Genomic DNA, 19,294 nt, shown 5'->3' with positions numbered 1-19,294 from the left:
GTTCACTGATCCTCTCCTCGAGCCGAGCCTCCCTTAGTATGGCCTTGGCCTTCTCGTCTTCCCGCTCAGACCTGAGGAAGCGGATAGTGTCTTCCAGCGCCGCCGCCCTCGCCAAAGCCGTCACTCGAGTTCCCTTGGCTCTCTCCAACTCGACCACTTTCTTTTCTAGCTCAGCCACCTTCTCCGTCCGCTCTACACTTAGACTGGCGACTCTAGTGGCATTCTGCTCAAGCTCGGATCGCAAAGACAGCACCTTCGCCTGAAGATCCTCGCATTCCGCTGCAACCCCTTTGCCCACTTAGAGCTCCTCGTCTTTGGCACTAAGTAGTTCCTCGAGCTCGCTGCATCTGCGAATAGACCGCACCAGATCCTCGTCTCTTTTCTCCAACTCCTCCATGACGGACTGAGTATTACCGCTTGCCCTAAGTTGCGCATGCATCTCATGGAACCTGATGCGATAACGGCGATACTTTGCGGCCATTTTCAGAAAGACTTCGGCCCACATCTCAGACCTACGAGCACTCTCGATCTCCAGCATGTAAGTCTATAAAAAAGGGGGGGGGGGGGAGGAGGAATAAACGAAAGCAAATGGCACAAAACAAAGAAAATAGCAAAAGGAAACTCACCCTCAAGGCCATCCCAGCCACACCGCGTGACAAACCAGAATCACTGATCTCCCTAAGAGACCCTCTTTCGGCGGCGGAGCACAGAATGTTGAATTGAGGCACCAAGTCCACTGTGTCCTCCAACAGATTAAAGTCCGACAGAATTTCGAGAATACGGGAAAGGCCTTCCGCTCTCACATCGACTTGGTAAAGCCTTCCTCGAACATCCTCATGTCCTTAGGATGAATATCAGAATTGGATTCATAATCCTCTACCACTATGCCCTTCAACCTCTCATTAGCCGAATATGGGGTACGAGCCTGCCGAGACGTCGATGGGCTGTCCGAAACAATTGCGGCAGCCTTAGAACTTTGTCCTCCTGTTGCGGCAGCCTCTTTCACGCCCGTAACGGGCATCGCCTCCACCCCCTGGCTGACATCTCCACCAGCTTCATACACCGCCAAAATAAGGTCGCCCCTCGAGGGTGTTTCAGCCACAGATGCCTCCTCCAATACTATCATCCGCCTCTTTAACGGAGCCTCTTTGAGATTGTCTGGGTGACTTTTCATGCTACTTTAGCTGTATTAGTTTAATTAAATAGTATTTTTTTAAAAGATTGGACTTTTCCCGACGATGGATCTATTAGACAATTTTCTTGAGGGATTTAAGTCTAAAGAAAAAACAAAAAGATTTTCTTTGTAGGTAGTGTAATAATTCCCCCTTGATTTTTCTTTGTGCCACGGTTCTTTTCCAAGGGTTTTATTTGAATCGGGTGTAGTTAGTTTTTTTAGGAATAGGAGCCATTGTGTTGTGTTTGAATTGAAGCAATATCTCTTGACTTTGTTATGCCTTGAGAATAGTGAGTACTTTGGTTGTGACGCTTAGGCTCAATTTTTGACTCTTGTATAAGTACCTTAAATTGTATGATTTTAAATTTGCTTAACTGCTTTGACTAGAGTGTCTTGATGAATCCAATCCTGAGTGAGTTATGTGCCATGTGTGTGTGAGGTTTGGTGTTATTATGTGCATTGCATTTGATGCCTAGAACTTGCCCCGTGTGTTTGCAAAGCGAAATAGTAGTGTTGTTCAGTCTTGGAAGTGATATAGGTGTTTTCTTGTTGAGCCAGATATGTATATTTTACCCACCTAATTGTTATGTATCGTAGTTAACCTCTTTGAGCCTATAATCCTTTTTCTTTGGCAACCACATTACAAGCCTTACCCATTTGTTTGAATTAACCATCTATTTGAACCTTTTCACCTCTCATGAGCACTTGAATTGTTATGAACTTTGTAAAAGTTAAAGTGTGGGGTGGTTGGTTTGGCTTTTGAGTGGAACTAATTGAATAAGGAGAAAGGTGCACGGTTTTGAAAAAGGAAGAGCCACTTGAATTAAAAAAAATATAGTTGGATTGTTGTGAAAAAAAAATTCCTTGATAAGTGGTGGATCTTGACGTAAGTGTGCTTAAAGAAGAATGGGGTAATTTACATTGATGTGAAGGTGGAATTTTGGTTTGACATAAGTATGGGGTTTAAATGTTAAAATGTATGTATTAAAGTGCTTAGGGAGGTGTAGTCACTCTTATATCTAAATATATCCTACCCGTCCCGTAGCCTACATTACAACCAAATAAAGTCCTAATTGATCCTATATTGAATGAGCTAGATTAGTAGAGTAGTACACTACAGGCAAGCTTATGGTGCATCGTTTGTGGCATATGAATGTTATTAGTGAGTGAATTCTTTTTATCTTGAGTTCCTAAGTGTTCTTAAATTTTATTGTGTGGAACTACTCTCCTTTGTTGTGTGAGGGCACTTGATTCATGAAAGAAAGGTAATGTCAGTGATCTCTATGTTAGATTAAGTGGGTGAGTTGTGAATAACGCGTCGTACTTGTGAGCCAAATCTTGAGGTGAAGATGTTACGCTTTTGTGCTTAGTCTATTTTAACTACTCTTGGTGTGATGAGTTAGGAGAATTGTTTAAAAAGGTCGTGTCTATAAAAAAAAGTGTAGTTTGATTGCTCGAGGACGAGCAATGGTTTAAGTGTAGGGTGTTGATGATAAGCTATAATTACGTATTTTAGTCGCTTATTACACTCTAATTTACTGCACTTTAATTGAGTTTGAGCTTTAATCGCTAGTGTCTTACGTTAACTGTGTGTTTTGTGCCTTGTAGGAGTGATTCCGAGCTATGTAGATGTTATGGAATGAACTCAAGTGATTCAGAGCTTTGAAGTCTGAGCAAAAACTCAATGAATTAAGCCGGGTTCGTGTTTGGGGGTCAACGGATGATAGTTAGAGCGAACGAAGAATCGAGTAGGCATATCGCGCACTGTCTAGTAAAATGGATATAACTTTTTGCTCAGAACTCCATTTGGGCTCCACAATATATGGTTGGAAAGCTAACTCAAAGGGCTACAACTTTCATGTTTTACATTTAATCCAAATTCTAAACGGAACAGGGTCAAAAACGCGATTGAAACTGCAACTGCAGACCTGACGCAACAGAACACTGCTGCAGATTCTGAAGGCCACTCTGGCCGCGGTCCTGGCGTAACCGCAGTAGGACCGTGGCAGGACGCGTAAACTTCAGGGACCATAGTGCAAAATACGGGATTTTAAGCCCTAAACCCTATATTAAACGAGGGAAGCCGGCCAAGAAAGGGGAGAATGATTTTTGGAAGTGAAAAACATCAGAAGGAAGGGCAAGAGGCAAGGATGATTATTGGGCATCAATCTTTAATCTTCTTCTTTGTGCTTTTACCTTTGAATATGAATTCTTTGGTGATTTTTGTTGTTTTTATGAGTAGCTAACTTTTCTAATCTAAGGTTTTGGTGAAACCCGTTGGGGATGAATTGGTTGTTATAAGTAATATAGATTTGAATTAGTTTAATCTCTATTGTTCAGCTATGTTTTGATTGTGGTTAATTGAAAGGATATTCAATTAGCCGTTCCTATTTATTGTGTATCTGCTTGAGAGAGAGTGCATATTTAGGCAGTTGTTTGAACAACATCACTCTCGGAGTATAGGCGAGAGTCATAACCGAGAGTTTAGAGGTTGGATTAGAGATAACGATACCTCGGGTACGATCTAAGTGAACTGTAATGCGAATCTAGCTAGCGTAGCTTGAGAGAGTGCGTCTAGTAAATTATCATAATTGCTTGAGAGAGATTTATGATAGCTGGAGAGTTCATGATTGATAGAGGCAACTAAGTCAAAGCTATAAGAAACATACAACCAAGGAAATCAACAACGGGGGAAACCATTGCCTTAGACCTTTACTCTAATTGTTTACAATTCAAGCATAGTTAGTTTTCAACTGTTTATTTATTTTCAATCTTGTCTTCTTGGTGATATTAAACAGATACAGCTAAGCCGTAGTTCTCTGTGGGATTCGACTCCGGACTTTTAGACCGGATTATATTTGCAGCGACCGCTTATCCTTTTTAGGACTAGAGTTGGGCGTGATCTAATTTTGGCGTCGTTGCCGGGGAACTAACGGTGTANCCACCGCCCCATGACCATAATCATAATCTTGAATCAAAATTGGGGGTTCAATTCAAAAGCTCGAGGTGGAGGCAAAAAGTGATTCGCGTCGTGCCGCGACGTTAAATCAAGCGCTTGTTGGGAGGCAACCCAGCTTTATTGCTTTCTTTTATTTATTTTTTATTTTTTTAATTGTATTATTTTTTTAGTGTCAATTTTTTTTTTAGGAGCATGGAAAGCAAAGGTATTGGAAGGATGCATCAGCAAATCAAATGGTTGGAACTAAGTGTGAGGTACCCACACGAAGGACCAAGCCTGGGAGAAGTCTGAGTACCCCATGAACTGCTAGTGCTTCGGCCTTTGGCCTACCAGGGAGTTTCTCTGACCCTCTTATGGTTATGCTGTGCATTGGGGACAATGCAAAATTTTAAGTGTGGGGTGATGAGATTGTCTGGATGACTTTTCATGCTACTTTAGCTGTATTAGTTTAATTAAATAGTATTTTTTTTAAAAGATTGGACTTTTCCCGACGATGGATCTATTAGACAATTTTCTTGAGGGATTTAAGTCTAAAGAAAAAAAAACAAAAAGATTTTCTTTGTAGGTAGTGTAATAATTCCCCCTTGGTTTTTCTTTGTGCCGCGGTTCTTTTCCAAGGGTTTTATTTGAACCGGGTGTAGTTAGTTTTTTTTGGAAGTAGGAGCCATTGTATTGTGTTTTGAATTGAAGCAATATCTCTTGACTTGGTTATGCCTTGAGAATAGTAAGTACTTTGGCTGTGACGCTTAGGCTCAGTTTTTGACTCTTGTATAAGTACCTTAAATTATATGATCTTAACTTTGCTTAACTGTTTTGACTAGAGTGTCTTGATGAAACCAATTCTGAGTGAGTTATGTGCCATGTGTGTGTAAGGTTTGGTGTTATTATGTGCATTGCATTTGATGCCTAGAACTTGCCCCGTGTGTTTGCAAAGCGAAATAGTAGTTTTATTCAGTCTAGGATGTGATATAGGCATTTCTTTGTTGGGCCAGATATGTATATTTTACCCGCCTAATTGTTATGTATTGTAGTTAACCCCTTTGAGCCTGTAATCCTGTTTCTTTGGCAACCACATTACAAGCCTTACCCATTTGTTTGAATGGACTATCTATTTGAACCTTTTAACCTCTCATAAGCACTTGAATTGTGATGATTTATGTAAAAGTTAAAGTGTGGGGTGGTTGGTTTGGCTTTTGAGTGGAACTAATGAAATCAGGAGAAAGGTGCACTGTTTTGAACAAGTAAGAGCCACTTGAATTGGAAAAAAAATATAGTTGTATTGCTGTGAAAAAAAAGTATTTCTTTAAAAAGTGGTGACTCTTGCTGTAATTGTGCTTAAAGAAGTATGGGGTAATATACATTGATGTGAAGGTGGAGTTTGGTTTGACATAAGTATGGGGTTTGAATGTTAAAGTATATGTATTAAAGTGTTTAGGGAGGTGTAGTCACTCTTATATCTAAGTATATCCTACCCGTCCCGTAGCCTACATTACAACCAAATAAAGTCCTAATTGATCCTAGATTTAATGAACTCGATTAGTGGAGTAGTACACTACGGACAAGCTTATGGTGCATCTTTTGTGGCATATGAATGTTATTTCTGAGAGTGAGTGAATTCTTTCTATCTTGAGTTCCTAAGTGTTCTTAAATTTTATTGTGTGGAACTACTCTCTTTTGTTGTGTGAGGGCACTTGATTCATGAAGGAAAGGTAATGTCAGTGACCTCTATGTTAGAGTAAGTGGGTGAGTTGTGAATAATGCGTGGTACTTATGAGTCAAATCTTGAGGTGAAGATGTTATGCTTTTGTGCTTAGTCTATTTTAAATACTCTTGGTGTGATGAGTTAGGAGAATTGTTTAAAAAGGTCGTGTCTATAAAAAAAAGTGTAGTTTGATTGCTCGAGGACGAGCAAGAGTTTAAGTGTGGGATGTTGATAAATGATAAAAAGTGCATATTTTTTAGTATATTTTCATATTAATTCTTGTGTGTGTCGCGGGAGATTACATGATTTTCAAAGTGAAATATACTCATTATGTGTTTCTTATGTGTAGGAACTAGTTTGGATGATAAATGATCAAAAGATGACAATTCGACACAAAAAGAAGAAATTAAAGGAGTGGGAGCTCGTCTACTCTCGTGCGTGGCACGAAGTCGGACGCGAAAAAGGAGAAAAATTAAGGCATAAAACAGAGAAGCGAAGCAAAGGCACGGAGCGCTTCGTGAAATGGAAGAATTTCAAAAGTTGCATCCGCGTCAAAGTCCGCGTCTAGACGCGAAGGCAGACACGGATCCGCGTCAAAGTCCGCGTCTCACGCGAAGGCAGACGCGGATTCCAGCTCTCCCATCCGAAGTTGGATTGAAGAATTCCGCCCCTCATCAACCCTAGGTCATATAAATACATCCTAAAATGCCACTTTGGAAGAGGAGACACTACTTTAGGGTTAGACAACACCCTTGGAGGCAAGAACATGCTAGGAGCAAGGAGGAAGATTCAACTACGAGTTTTTCCCCTTCTTCTTCCTATTTTATTGTTGGTTATGATTTTTAGTATTGTAGTTTTACATACTATTATGAATAGCTAATTCGTTTTCTAGGGTTTTCATGGAACCTTTTGGGGATGAATTGGTTGTTATATTAATATAGTTTTGTGTTAGTTGTTAATCTCTATTTGTTCAACTACGTTTTGATTTTGGTTAATTGAAAGGATCCTCAATTAGCCATTCCTATTTATTATGTATCTTCTTGAGAGAGAGTGCATATTTAGGTAGTTGTTTGAACAACATCACTCCTGGAGTATAGGCGAGAGTCATAACCGAGGGTTTAGAGGTTGAATTAGAGATAACGATACCTCGGGTACGATCTAAGTGAACTGTAATGTGAATCTAGCTAGCGTAGCTTGAGAGAGTGCGTCTAGTAAATTATCATAATTGCTTGAGAGAGATTTATGATAGCTGGAGAGTTCATGATTGATAGAGGCAACTAAGTCAAAGCTATAAGAAACATACAACCAAGGAAATCAACAAGGGGGGGGGGGGGGAGGAGGGGGAAATCATTACCTTAGACCTTTATTCTAATTGTTTATAATTCAAGCATAGTTAGTTTTCAGCTGTTCATTTATTTTCAATCTTGTCTTCTTGGTGATATTAAATAGATACAGCTAAGCCGTAGTTCTCTGTGGGATTCGACTCCGGACTTTTAGACCGGATTATATTTGCAGCGACCGCTGACCGCGGCCAAAGTGGCCTTCAGAATCTACAGCAGTGTTCTGCCGCGTCAGGTCCGCAGTCGCAGTTTCAATCATGTTGTTGACCCTGTTCCTTTGGTATTTGGAAAAACGTAAAACATGAAAGTTGTATCCCTTTGAGTTATCTTTCCAACCATATATTGTGGAGCCTAAATGGAGTTCTGAGCGAAAAGTTATATCCATTTTACTAGACAGTGCGCGATATGCCTACTCGATTCTTCGTTCGCTCTAACTATCATCCGTTGACCCCCAAACACGATCCCGACTTAATTACTTGAGCTTTTACTCAGACTTCAAATCTCTAAATCACTTGAGTTCATTCCATAACATCTACATAGCTCGGAATCACTCCTACAAGGCATAAAACACACAGATAGTGCAAGACACTAGCGATTAAAGCTCAAACTCAATTAAAGTGCAGTAAATTAGAGTGTAATAAGCGACTAAAATACGTAATTATAGCCTATCATCACTCTTCGCCACCACCACGAGAAGGTTCGTCCGCGGAACGGACTGTGGAAATCGGAATGTCCGACTGAAGAGCAGCCTCCGAACGAACAGGTTCAATCGCGGACGCGATTCGCCGAGCAACCAAATTTTGGAAACCCTAATATACAGATACCCTTGGTACCGACCGGGCAGAGGAAGCCGGTTGACAGAATGCGAGGACAGGATCCCTTGTCCTTCTCGCTCCTCTCCGACCTGCCAATAAGAGACGACCAAACAAAGATATAAGATAAAGAAAATGACGGAGCAAAGAATAAAGCAATCAAGGACGAAATAAGCCGATTTACCAGTGGAAGAATTGCGCCCAAACCTCTCATGAAAAGGTGCCCATTCGCGGATCCCCATCGTGTGGGGCAGAATCGCGCTCACCCATTCGCGAATGTTGGCAACTTGCGGAGGAGGCACCCTCTCGGCTGTTGAAACAGAAGACACTCCACGGTCACTAAAGAGACGACCAGAGCCATGTTAAAAAAATGTAATATAATAAAAGGAAAGGGAGACTTACGAGCGAAATTCACGCCTCAAGAAACCCCATAGGGTTCGACACCACATGCTCTGTTCGGACGTAGAAGAAGTTCCCCCAAAAGCAGCGGTTGGCCTTGTCATCCATCTTCACCACCAAACCCTTGGTTCCTCGGTGGTGCAGGTGAATCATCGTTCCCCTAAGAAAATCAGGGGCGAAGAGGTGAAGCATGTGTTGTAGAGAAATTCCCCGATCAGCTAGCTCCGCGTACTTGCTAAGCAGAAGGAAGAGCTTGTATACGTACGCAGAGAGTTGAGCCGGACACACCTCGTAGAAGCGGCAGAAATCCACCACCAATGAGGGAAGGGGAAACGTGTATCCAATGATGAATGGATATGCGTAGAACACGCAATAGCCCGGGCGGTGTATATGCACTATGTCCCGACCCGCCAGAACTAGCTCAATGTGATTGGGAATCCCCCATTTGGATTTGTACGCCATGAGCGCCGCAATATCCATCGCCGAGAGAACAGGTTCCGGTTCATCCCCAACAGGGCTGTTGAAATTAGTCCTCGACTTCCCGGGACGGGGAACCACCTCATCTACCACCGGGATACTCTCGTCCTCCACTGGACCCACTCCCTCTTTGATTAGGGGTACATCATTTTTCGGCACTGGAGCACCAATGGCTCTATCAGGGTTGGAAGATGCACTAGCCATCTCTTCTTCGATTGAGAGCGGTAATGATAAGGGAAAAAGGTAGTGGTCACAAGAAGTTTTAACAGAAACAGAAATATGAGGAGTTGAAGGAGAAGAAGAAGAGTTGCAAAAATCTCTCTTGAGCGATTAAGAAGCGTGACCTGCAAATGAAAGATTTCCCCCTATTTATAGGGATATAAATGCCCTGAGCGGGAAAACCAAACGCTGCCATTTAGAAAACGGAAAGGGCACGGGAAACAAAGCAATGCATGGGAAACGTGCGCCATAATAACGCATGAGAAGTGTTAATAACATTCTGAACTGACGTGACGGTCTGACGCAACTCTCGAAACGTCACGTCGCTACCTCGCCACGAGGTGCTCGCTTCTCGCAGAAAGTGCTCAGATTTCTCACAATTTTTGAATCGATAGAGTCAGCCCATCGAGCTCACCAAAAGGCAACCCTAATAGGCGGAGAGACTAACTATATGGGTCAAAATCTGACCAGAGAAGAATCCCCGTGGAAAGGAACGGCAAAAAGTTACTAGGTCCAAAGTCGTATCCATACAACACTATAACGATGCGCACCTCGGCCAAGGTCGAGGCCATGTATTCAGAATGCTTGAGCGGCGAATTGGATGTCACGGCATTTCAAAGGGTCAGCCAGTAATACAGTCAAACGACTTAAGTACTATGGTTAATGACCGTTGGGTAAAGGAGAATACCTAGTATTTAAACTAAGTGAGAAGAAGGGGGGGGGGGGGCGAAATAAACTAACACAGGGAGATACTTTCTGAGGAGAAGAAGGATCTTCATCTCTCTCTCCCCCCCGTGAAGGAGAAGGAAGTAAGGAAGCCCGGATCTTCAATACGCATCGTCAGTCTCATCTTATCGAATAAGTAGGGTTCGATCCTGTTAACAATCGGTGACCCTTTTTATCTTTGTATTCTTCACTATTAATCAATGTAATAATAATCACCATTCTTTTCTCGTATAATGGGATTCAACCATGGTTATAGTTAAATCTTATGCTCTGCTATGTTTGCTCATTCTAGTCTTCTATTTTAGATCTAGAGTAAATTGTCTTTCGCTAGGATTTGCCCAAAATCTTCTTATTTAATTAGTTTGACAACGAGTCTAAATCTTTTTGGTCGAACATGAACAACCATAGATTTAGCATTAGCTGAAAACTTGTCAGCTATCACTACATCTTCATGTAGCATTAGAGAGACACGTTTTTCTTTTGTCTTGGAAATATGAGATAGAGCTGGATCAATCATGCGATCGTCTACAAGTGAGAATCCAACAGAGAACCCTCGGGCCTTGTAGAATGTAAAGATCAGACCTCCGGCAAGGATTTAACATATCAACCTTCTCTAACAGGTTCTCTATCGGGAAAAACTTAGTTGAAAGTTTTGAACCACCAACAATGGTGGCAAATGGCTTCTTTGATTTTGCTACATCTTCAGAAAGACAGCAAAGTTCCTTTTTCAAAAGGAGTCCAACAACTGCTGGTTTCAAGTACCGAGGAACCCCTACCGTGGAAGCTTATGATCTGTGTGCAGTCTCCAAGGAATCATTGACATACAAATCTGCAAGAGACGCCAGCTCTAATGTAAACTCGGGTTCATCCATGACTTCTTCGCTATGGAATCTCAAATTTTCCAATAGCAAAACCCCTCCTGGTAGTATTTCATGAACCATCTTCTTAACGTCTGGACCAATGCAATCATTTTGACCTCAACTTCCAATAGCTGTGGCAGTCTTGCAACAAGTGGCTTCAAGCTGCACCTTTGATTGTACTTTTGATTGATAAATACTGGACGACCAAAACTAGAGGCAAGTATAACACGAGCTTGGTGTTCCATCAAATATTTAATGGTTGGAACAACGACTTGGATTTTGCTGTCATCGATGATGCTTAAGTCGTCATTCAACTGAACGTTCAGATCAACTCTCAGGAATACTTTCTTTTCCATCAGATCTTCTTTTGAAAGAGATCTCACGCTCTCCTTCACCGATTGTTGACGAAAAAACTTCCTCGGATGTGGAGTGGAGCGACCCTGACGTTGGTTGAAGAATCCCCTGTGCAACATGTTGATGATCAGTGACGGAACCGGAAGAAATATGAAGAAAAGGATATAGGCTGCTCAAAAGTAGAGGCGGTGCGACAACACGTTTTACGGTTTCTCGAAAAAGACAACATCTGTTTGGAAGTTTCCAGAGGACTACTATTCAACACGAGTAAATATTTTATGCTTTTTGTGATTGCTTTTTGATTTTTTTTATCCGGATTAGTTTATTTATGTAAATTTATGAATTTGTATATTGTTCATTTGTTGAACAATTTGTGTTATATGTGACTTTAGTGTTGTACATACAATAATATGTGACTTTAGTGTTGGTTAGAGCCCTTTAGTATTATGCAGTGCCTTTTAGTGTTATGTAGTGCCCTTTATTGTAGTGGAACTGATAATAAATTTTAATTTATGTTAGTTGATGTTATTTATGGCCATTTAAAGTAGTGTGACTTTAGTGCTCTTTAGGATTCATTAACTAACCCGATTAGAGTACTTAATTATGGATCAAATTTTAATGAATTATTAAGTGTATGGTAAATGTATTAGATAAGAATAAAAAACTAGATATGAATCATAAAATAATTAGTTGGCAGTACAAAAGAGATGCGGCCAGATTTCATGTAAAATATAAAAATTAACATATAAATCTTTATGAATGAAATAAATACTTAATAGTAAAGTTTTAAACATGATATCACATACTTAAAAATTAAGTATTTAGTTCTATTTTAATCAGGAATAAGATTGTTAAAAAATTGTGTCGTATTAAATTAAGACATAAATCTTTATGAACGCTAAAAAATGTAGTATTTTGTATATAAATAATTATTAAAAATATCGAGACTAGTTTAGAAAATTAAACCCAAAAACATCTGAAAAAAAGTTGACAGTTCAAACAAACACTGCTGAATTTTAGTCGAAAAATCTAAAATAAATAAATAAATATTTTATTCATCAACCTAAGTAATAATATAGAAAATTTATCGATTGATATTAATATAAAAAATATCGCAATATATTTAAGGATGTAAAAAGATTAAAGAGAAAAATACTTTAGTTAATAATATTCAATTTACAGACATCGTCATGGACCCTCCGTCAATGCATCCTGGACCTGCTGTTCCAAAGCTACCATAGGTCTTCACACATATAGGATGAATAGTTGTTGTCCCAGACCTTCCACCCCAGACGTATAGACGATCTTTGGGGGTTCATTAGGGGCAACTCACTTCATCCTCGTACAGTTATATGCCTTCACCGAACGGGGTTTTATCGGATTATAGAGATTGGTCGGTTGCAGTTCGACTGGCCCTTGATCACGACTATGATTGAGCGGTGGAGACAAAAGACTCACACATTTCATCTGCCAATCGGCGAGGCTACCATCACGCTACATGACGTGGAGGTTCTATTTGGGTTGCCCGATGATCGTATGGCTGTCAGCTACCCCCAAGCTCTTAAGGATTATACGAGAGCTGACTATTTACATATGTTGCAGAGGCTCACCGGATTCTAGCCTGCGGAGCCAACTGCTATGAGTGGTGCTAGTCGATAGCAGCTGTCACTTGTTAGAAATCATCTGGAGGTGTTGCATGCGGAGATCACGTACGACTCACCAGTAGAGGATATTGGGCGGCAGGCGAGGTTGTTGCTACTGTTGATGTTTGGTGGTATTCTTTTCCTGAACACTTTGGGAAACCTTGTTAGCTTGCGATTTTTGCATCATCTGGAGCGACTAGATGATTTACCTACGTAAAGTTGAGGTGGAGTTGTTCTAGCCTACCTTTATAGGCAGCTGTGCAGGGCGTCCATGGGCACCGTGAGAGACATCACCGGTTTTATTCCGCTACTGTAGGTGATAACATTATCAATTCTTTTCATGATTATAATAGAGATAGTACATGGCGCGGTGCTAGATTTTCGAGGACATGGCTCTTGATGGGAAGGTATGGAGGTCGAACATTAGGGTTGTAGGTTGAGGGGTAGTCCAGCGGTTTTCCCCTTTGTCCTGGTTTCTCTCTTTGTTCCGACGAGTATGATAGTGTTTTGTCTAACCCTGCTAGCGATTTATGTTGTGTCTCACACTTTTGCATAATATTTGTGTTACTGCTTTTTCACTTATTTGCAGTCTCTCACGTTGCTGATATTATTTTTCGGGTTTTGTTGTCACAGATCTATTGTCTCTGAGCCGAGGGTCTCCCAGAAACAACCTCTCTATCCCCTCCAGGGTAGGGGTAAGGTCTGCGTACATTTTACCCTCCCAGACCCCACTGGTGGGATTTTACCGGGTTGTTGTTGTTGTGATAGAGATAGTACAAAGACACTCAAATTTACGTCCACATTCATTATTAGGTTTGGGCTTGGGAGCAGTTCTTGCATATCCACCCCCCTCTCCCACCGATAGCTCCAGATACACCACCTCTACAGTTTCTACCATTTGCTAGGAAGTGGCTAGATAGGAAAGGCCATGCCCGCGAGATCGAGGCTCGACATCATCTCCCTTATTATAGGGATCTGTTGAATTTACTTGAAGGTGCTCAGGTAAATATACGACTAAGTTTGTTTGATAAAGCTTGACATATCTTGCATTTACTCACGATGTCTGAGTTTAATAAATAGTTCATATGGAGGCCATACAGCGTCGAGCTCATCACTGGGTTGCCAGATTATTGCTCCCGCAGTCGAGTTGTATGGATGTCTTCAGTCCCACTTATATGTGTCACACCTCTTTTTTTTACTACCCGAGGGGGTGTATGAGAGTTTTTCCAATTAAAATGACATCATTTGAAATGGGATTAATTAATTATCAGAGTCGCCACTTGGAATAGTTTATTTGGTGTTCCAAGTCACCGGTTTATTTTAAATCTCAAATCGAGGAATTGAGTTACGCGTACGTATACTCATTTCCTTTGGCGTGTCAAAAATCATGTCACGCGGACGTGTCCACAATTAATAATGCTTTGTTTATTTTATTAAGAAAAGTTTGGTTGAAGTTGCGCGAACGCATCCCTCGAGTTATTATTTTAGAATTAAACTCGCAATTATGTTACGCGAACGTATACATAATCGTGATACTAATCTAAATCGAGCCTAAAGCAAACTACGATTAATTAGGGTTATTTTAAGTGCTTAGTTAATATTTATGAGGGCCATAGGTTATCTAGTGAAAGATGGTACACCTCAATTTTTAGAAAGGCTTGTTTTAATTAAGGTAATAAAAGGTGTTCTTACTTACAACTAATTTTGGACTTAATGTCAAACTATTAATTATGGGTAGGGAAACATGGGGGCATGTCTTTATTTATTTAAAAGAAATTGGGCCAGCAGTAGGCCCAATGTTTAAAAGGTGGTCATTAAAGGAAAATACGGCTAATTCTCACTGGGCTCAAAATTAAGCCCAAAACGTAAGATGAAGGAGGGTGGGCACGCTAAGAGCCCGTTGTGGCGTGGCAGCTTGATTTGGGCCATTGCTAGGCCTAAAGCGCCTCAAACACCCAAAGCCTATTAAGGCTTAAATGATCGCAACACATGTACAGCCGTATTTGCACCAAAATTAAATGAAATGCCTAATATGATAAGCTTTGACTAATATCTTGCGTGCAACAGGAACAAAAATCAAATTGAACCTAAGACTATTCATAATTGACCTTATACAGTCATCTCATAGATGCTGGAGTTAGTGATAAATTAAAATTAAATGTACACGTAACTGTTCGAGTTTACAAATTATTTAACTACTGAGTCTAAACTAGTTGTTCTGAGGAAATAACCAATCCAGGGAACAGTTACATGCAGTATGGATTGGGCTCAAACTGAGACTCAGCAGTATATGGAAGCCCAGAAACCACACAAAAGGCGATTTCAGCCATGGCTCCCTCATTTGGGCCAACATTAAGCCCAGCCTGTTAAGATCCTTCAGCCTTAGGCAAAGAAACTTTATATCATTTTGATACACATATTATAATACATAATCATGTTTTCAAAAAAAAAAAAAAAGAAATTACTACAACTTATTCTTAACTACAGAATATACAGACTTTTATGTAACAAAAGGAAACCAAAACTGAACTAAGAACAGGTCCAAAATCAGAGAAATGCTCCAAGGGATATAACTTGCTCAATGTCTTGAATCGTAAACCAAACCAGCAGGTGGCTGGATCCACAAGTTCTGACCTTCGAGGATACCTACTCGACACATTTTTTATCAAATAGCATGGAACAAAATTGAAGCTCATGTAGGATTATGATGCATATGACTGATACGTGGTTAGAAAAGGTATACATGCTGAGGGCTAAACTCACATAGAATATTTTTCATACTACTGAAATGCATATACAACACAAGAAAAGCTGACAAAGAAAGTGAACACATATTGACTAATTCCATTGAGTCATACAACCATTTAAGCTAATATTAAACATGGCTTAATCAACCCTAGATTCAACCAAGTCATAATTTCAGAAATAACATTACAGATCAGCTAACCAAACAAGTTCCAAATACAGGTTTTTGAACTCACAATTGATTCCATTCAAGATGAACAATGTACATACCTTGAAACTGAACAGTATATCAGAGGGATGACCAAATAAAGGTCAAGAAAACCAAAGGAGAAGAAGGAGCCAAATTTCAGCAGCAAAGACCAACAAAAGCAACAGCAGTAGACCCAGACCCAAATGAGAATAGTTTTAAAACCAGAAAACAGCTAAGAAAACAAGGAAATCTCCCACTTCAAGCCATACTTTTAAACTTGTAAAGAATCAGAAAATGAGAGGTTTTGAAGTTTTTCCAATGATTTCTGAAATCTGAAACTTTTCAGGAATGAAAAAATAGAACTTTTTGTGCAGACAATAAGGCTGAATCCTGTAAAATCAGAATGAGAGGACCTACCTATATATAGGCTGCTTAGGGGAGGGTATATCTTGGGTATATTCCTTATCCTAACCTCTGAAAATAGTACAATACAGCTGTCCTTCCTATCCTAATTTAGCATCTTTTGTAACAACTAGGACAGCTGTATATTTCTGATTGTTTAGCCTAAGTAAAAACCCAATTTTACCCTTTAAGTTACTGATTATTTCAGTTCTATCCTAGACTTTTCAGGTCCACTTGAGTCCCTAAAGTTTCTATTGGTTTCAAATCATGAAAAACAAAGGCAAGCTTAAAAAGGATTGGGGATTTGAATCAAAGGTGTCTAAAAAAAATAAGTGGCTGCAACTAATTAGAAAAAGAAAGAAAGATAGAAACATTTAACTAACTAATCCTAACCATGCTGAATTCTAACACCTAGGGTGTCTATAACTAAACAGAATCATAAAGACTAAAAGACCTTAAACCAATTCAAAACTAGCAAATAGGAAACAGTTACACCTAATTAATCTTAACTAATGCAATTGCCTAATAAAACTTAAACATGCTTCGACCAATTTACTAAACAAGAATAATAATTAAGCTAAACAATCGTGAAATAAAGAAAAGAAAAATCTAAAAAAAAAATCCTAAAATATGCAGCTAAATGGAAACAATTAATAAGGAGGGTTCTATAATTTTCCTCTGCAATTCTCACATTTGATTCCGTAACGCTCCGAAATTCAGAAGCAATTAGGGGTGGGCATTCGGTATTTCGGTTCGGTATTTCGGTATTCGGTTTATCAATTGTGTATACCAAATACCGTACCAAAATATTTCGGTACGGTTAGGTATTTCTTATTTTGGTTTGGTACAGTTTCGGTATGGCTTCGGTTATAACCATATTATATCAATTCAAAGAATTGGCAGAACCTTAAATCGAACAGCCATTTCTTCAGTAGCTAACATGCTGCAAATGGCCAAGTAGCAGCAGTTTAACAAATTTTAACAGGCTGCTAGCATGCGACAGTAGCAGCATTAACAGGCTGCAAATTTTTCTCTAATAATGGCCATGTTTAATGTAATCTTTTGGCAGAAAATATATGCAACAGTAGCAGCATTAACAGTAGCAGAATTAACATTAACAGTAGCAACAGAATTAAACACACAGTGCAACAAAAACAACAAAAACAGAGAGGGCATTCCTATCAGGTGTGATTATTTCACTTCATTACTTTAACAAAGTAAGATAATTGAATTGACCAACTACACTAAAGTTATTTCAAGCGATCACTTTCTGTTTCAAATTTCAAAAACTTAAATAATTCAAAAAAGTGCAAGAAGCACACAACAAATAAAAACGTGACTCTATATCAATAAATTTAAATTTCCTAATGCGTTTACTACTTTCTCTAAACATCTCTGAAATCAATATAAGCAATACTTAACTTATTAATTAAAAAAACAATTATTTATCATAAAGAAAAGGATAAAAGAAAAACTTCGAGACAAGCTTCTGAAATAGCAAGCGATCTCTTTGAAGTCACAGCAAGCTTCTGAAATAGCAACCGATCTCTTTGAATTTCGGTCTTCGTTTGCCCGAAATTTGTGAAACTATCGCCCTAAATCCAATGAAATTGACTTTCTGAGGAGTGAGGACTGAGGAGTGAGTGAGGAGTTGGAGTTGTGACTGCCGCTCGCTAATGCCCTAATCTTTACTCTTCAGAGTTTAGAGTTTAGACCCTAATTGACTGAAAGAGTAAGATCAAGTCTTGGGCTTGGGTTGGGGCGCTGGAGTGGGCTGGAAATTATATTAAAAATTAGTGGGCTGGGGCGCTGGAGTGGGCTGGGAATTATTTTAAAAAGTATTTAAAAATTCGATAATTCGGTATTTCGGTATACCGAAATTTCAAGATCCTAATATCGAGAACCGTACCGAAATATCGAAATACCGAAAATATAGTACCGAATTAGATCGAAATACCGAAAAAACCGAAACCGAAATACCAAATTAATTCGGTCCGGTTCGGAATTCGGTTTTTCGAATTTTATGCTCGCCCCTAGAAGCAATAACAAAAAATGGGTTCCATCGCAAAGGATCAGAGGCTTCCTCATCACCGTGAGCCAAAGGAATTTGTGTCTCTTGACAAACTTGCTGAGCTTGGAGTGCTCAGCTCGAGACTTGATGCTGACAATTATGAGACAGACGAGGAGTTGAAGAAAATTCGGGAAGCTCGTGGCTATTCTTACATGGATTTCTGTGAGGCTTGCCCTGAGAAACTACCGAATTACGAGGAGAAAATCATGAACTTTTTTGAAGAACACCTGCACACCGATGAGGAGATCCGTTACTGTATTGCAGGAAGTGGTTATTTTGATCTCCGCGATAGGAATGATGCCTGGATTAGTGTCTGGGTAAAGAAAGGTGGAATGATTGTTCTGCCTGCTGGAATTTATCACCGCTTCACACTTGATTCAGACAATTATATTAAGGCAATGCGCCTCTTTGTTGGTGACCCAATTTAGACTCCATACAATCGCCCACATGACCATCTCCCTGCAAGGAAAGAATATATTGAATTGTTTGTCCAAGCAGAAGGCGCTGGCCGTGCAGTTAATGCTGCTGCTTAAATTTACTAGAGGCGAAGAAGTTGAAATCGTTGTAGGTTGTAATAAATGTTACCATATGGTGGTTGTGTAGTTCCTAAAGTGTGCGCCTCGCTCAGCTTGTTGAATGTTGTAATTCGAGCACTAAATAAATCTCCTATGAGGATATTGGACCTAATAGTTTATATGCAAGTGGAGTCTATGTTGTGAATTTAAACATTTGTGCTTGTCGGAAAAAAATGCAAACAATTAACATAAAAACAAGATAATTAAAACAAGGTTAAAGTAAACAGAAAGAAAAAAGGAAATTACCTAAAATTGGATTTTGTTGTGAACTCGGCCAAACTTCAAAAGGCATAAATGAACGTTAATCACCATTAATCGACTGTTCTTAACAAGAACAGTCGACTAATGGATATTTTAGTTCATTTGACCAAGCACTGATCAAGAGAAGAAGAAAGAAAAAATAAGGGTTCTTCCAGAATTTGAGATTTAAAATTCGACTACATTGGGGCTGATTCGAGGGGGGCTAAGGGTGGTTTGGGGTTCAGGTAGGGGAAAAGACTATAGGGTGTTAATTTGGGGCGATTTGGGACAGTTAGGTTTTTTTGGCCGAATTTTCAATCTAAAATTCGAGGATTTAGGCTGGGGTTTGAGGGAAAATAGTTGGAGATATGGATTGAGGTGGTGAAGGGGGGTTCAGGGTGTGAAT

The 19,294-nt window shown here is 39.7% G+C and overlaps 1 protein-coding gene and 1 pseudogene across 1 annotated transcript; one reads left to right on the top strand and one right to left on the bottom strand.

The window, feature by feature from the left end:
• Positions 1-10,039: 10,039 nt before the first annotated feature.
• LOC109221220 lies at positions 10,040-11,450 on the bottom strand (annotated as a pseudogene).
• Positions 11,451-16,663: 5,213 nt separating this feature from the next.
• LOC109221219 (1,2-dihydroxy-3-keto-5-methylthiopentene dioxygenase 2) lies at positions 16,664-18,799 on the top strand. Its single transcript, XM_019385684.1, has 2 exons — positions 16,664-16,729; positions 18,047-18,799. Exon 2 carries the CDS (start codon positions 18,055-18,057, stop codon positions 18,499-18,501), a length of 447 nt encoding a protein of 148 aa, XP_019241229.1. The 5' UTR covers positions 16,664-16,729; positions 18,047-18,054; the 3' UTR covers positions 18,502-18,799.
• The last annotated feature ends 495 nt before the right edge of the window (positions 18,800-19,294 follow it).

This window comes from Nicotiana attenuata, unplaced genomic scaffold (assembly GCF_001879085.1).
Source record: "Nicotiana attenuata strain UT unplaced genomic scaffold, NIATTr2, whole genome shotgun sequence".
Lineage (NCBI taxonomy): Eukaryota > Viridiplantae > Streptophyta > Magnoliopsida > Solanales > Solanaceae > Nicotiana > Nicotiana attenuata.
The sequence above is the reverse complement of the archived record's forward strand: the minus strand, read 5'-3'. Positions and strand labels throughout refer to the sequence as shown.

What these genes read in the sequence shown, in the direction of transcription:
- LOC109221219 (XM_019385684.1), top strand. Translation starts at nt 18,055, where the DNA reads ATGGGTTCCATCGCAAAGGATCAGAGGCTTCCTCATCACCGTGAGCCA.